The following is a 2,153-nucleotide window of genomic DNA, read 5'->3' as shown; positions in this document are numbered from 1 at the left end:
CCAACATGCATGATCAATTGGTTTTTCATTATGGGATAATTTAGATACATTACTCATTAATACTTTCTTAATTTTGTTACAAAAGAATGGATGGTCGACGGGGTGGTCTATATTTGGAATAAACATCCAACTTTGGATAAAATTAAACTGGAAAATTAATTTGGCAATATATTACTAAATAGGAATATCCTAGTACTATGCGCCTATAGGTAGAAACCTTCCATATCTTTTATGGCTCAATCGAAGAGAAATTTTGTATTGATGGACAAAATCTATGATCTTAGGAAAGTAAATCTTAAAGTTTTAAATAGACACCAAATTTACAGCTGGGCACAATTAAGACCTGCCTCCAAGTCAGCCAAATCCTCCATTGGCATGGTTCTACCCTCCTCATCGTCACAGACCTCCACTATAAATCTACCCTGCCTCCCTTGCTTTCAACTCATCCAAACTAGCAATTTTCCTTCCTTTGCAGATTTTTTTCCTCGGTCAACAATGGCTCGCAAGAAGGTGGCCCTCCGGTACATCCGCAATGACTCGGCGCGGCAGAATACCTTGAAGAAGCGCAGCGAGAACCTGATGAAGAAGGCCGATGAGGTGACCACCTTGTGCAAGGCCAAGGCCTGCGTGCTGGTGTATGGCGAGGGCGCAACGGTGCCAGAGGTGTTCCCATCCCATGCTGAGGCGGTGGCTATCTTGAAAAGGTTTAAGAGCGTGCCGGAGGTGGCGCGGCTAAAGAAAACGATGGACCAGGAGAGTGTCCTTAGTCAGCGCGTCGCAAAGCTCCGAGACCAGGTCCAGAAGACTAGGTGCGAGCTCCAAGACCGTGAGACCAAGTTTCTCCTGCATGAGGCCATGGTCAGCGGCCGCCTCCCTGTAAACATCGAGGAGCTCACAACCATGGGTTGGAAGTTGGAGTTAATGCTCAAAGGCCTGGGCGAACGCATCACAAAAATGAGCGGGCAGCCGCCAGTCTACCAAACGCAGGCACCATACATCACCGGCAACATGGACATGGGGCCTCCAGCCATGTATCGGGTGTCGCCGCCGCAGCAGGAGGGTTGGCTTGAGACAGTGAGGTCCGAAGGGGACCTTGGCACCCAGATCTACAATGGCCAGAGTACTGGTGGCCATGATGGCACCAACTTCGGCTTCTTTCCTAGTCATATGAATATGTAAGCAGGGAGAGGATCTCTACATGTAGGGCATGCCCATCTACATGTGCCTCATCTCCTTTTATTTAGTTTTTTCATGGCTAATAAGACTCATGCATGGATGGCATCATGAATAAGATGAGACAATCGGTCTCAGTCTTTCTCTTTGAGCAAAGGAAATTTTATTTTTGTTGTTGAAATTGTTATTGTGGATCTCTTCCATGCTCTAATTTTTTATCAGTTGGTTGAAACTTTTAGGTTGTACTTGCTCTTTATGTCAACATGTTTTGTCAAGCATACTTTTTATAATAAAACGAGTTTTTATGGACTCTAGCACTGCATGAGCGATCCAACCATAAGAGTTACATCCCACTTTCTGCATAGCAGGATGCACACCGCCTATAAAAATCCTTAACATTCTAGAAAAAAGAGAGCACATATATTGAAAATCTCATGTACTAAAACATTTGCGCTACGACATTTCATTTTGAGAAAATGTAGAGATAACATTAAGCGCCAGGATGGTGGCTTCTACACCCGCAACATCTTTGGCAAGTTTCAAAGTGGTCGGTCGGTTTCATCATCAATCGAGTCCTAGGCCACCCCAGAGAGGGCATTGTGTTCGAGCTATACTCAAACTACTACCAGAACCCCCAAACTCTATTGGCTGCATATTGTGATGGAAGATGGGGTATATGAATGCAACTGCCACTACTTTGAAAATGAATGGTGTGATTTGTGCACACGTAATCAAGGCGATATTGTACCTCAATGAGTAAGTTATTCCACAATGGTACTTGCTTGAGAGGTGTCGGAAGCAGCAACAACAAACATGGGTGATGTTAGGCACCTGCTGAAGTTTGGACTCCCCTCCACAATACTAAGCTAGTCCCAACTTGTGCTATCTGCAAGACTCTCGGATAACTAGCAAACGAAAGGAAGTGTATGTAATATGCAAAAAATTACAATATCATGCACCATAGTTAGTCTTTTTTATAT

The 2,153-nt window shown here is 44.3% G+C and overlaps 1 protein-coding gene across 1 annotated transcript; it reads left to right on the top strand.

The window, feature by feature from the left end:
• The first annotated feature begins 495 nt into the window (after positions 1-495).
• On the top strand, positions 496-1,179 carry LOC123135327 (agamous-like MADS-box protein AGL80). Its single transcript, XM_044554362.1, has one exon. It carries the CDS (start codon positions 496-498, stop codon positions 1,177-1,179), a length of 684 nt encoding a protein of 227 aa, XP_044410297.1.
• Positions 1,180-2,153: the final 974 nt, after the last annotated feature.

Source organism: Triticum aestivum, chromosome 6B, assembly GCF_018294505.1.
Source record: "Triticum aestivum cultivar Chinese Spring chromosome 6B, IWGSC CS RefSeq v2.1, whole genome shotgun sequence".
NCBI lineage: Eukaryota > Viridiplantae > Streptophyta > Magnoliopsida > Poales > Poaceae > Triticum > Triticum aestivum.
Note: the sequence above shows the minus strand (reverse complement) of the source record. Positions and strands in the feature narration are given on the sequence as shown.

What these genes read in the sequence shown, in the direction of transcription:
- LOC123135327 (XM_044554362.1), top strand. Translation starts at nt 496, where the DNA reads ATGGCTCGCAAGAAGGTGGCCCTCCGGTACATCCGCAATGACTCGGCG.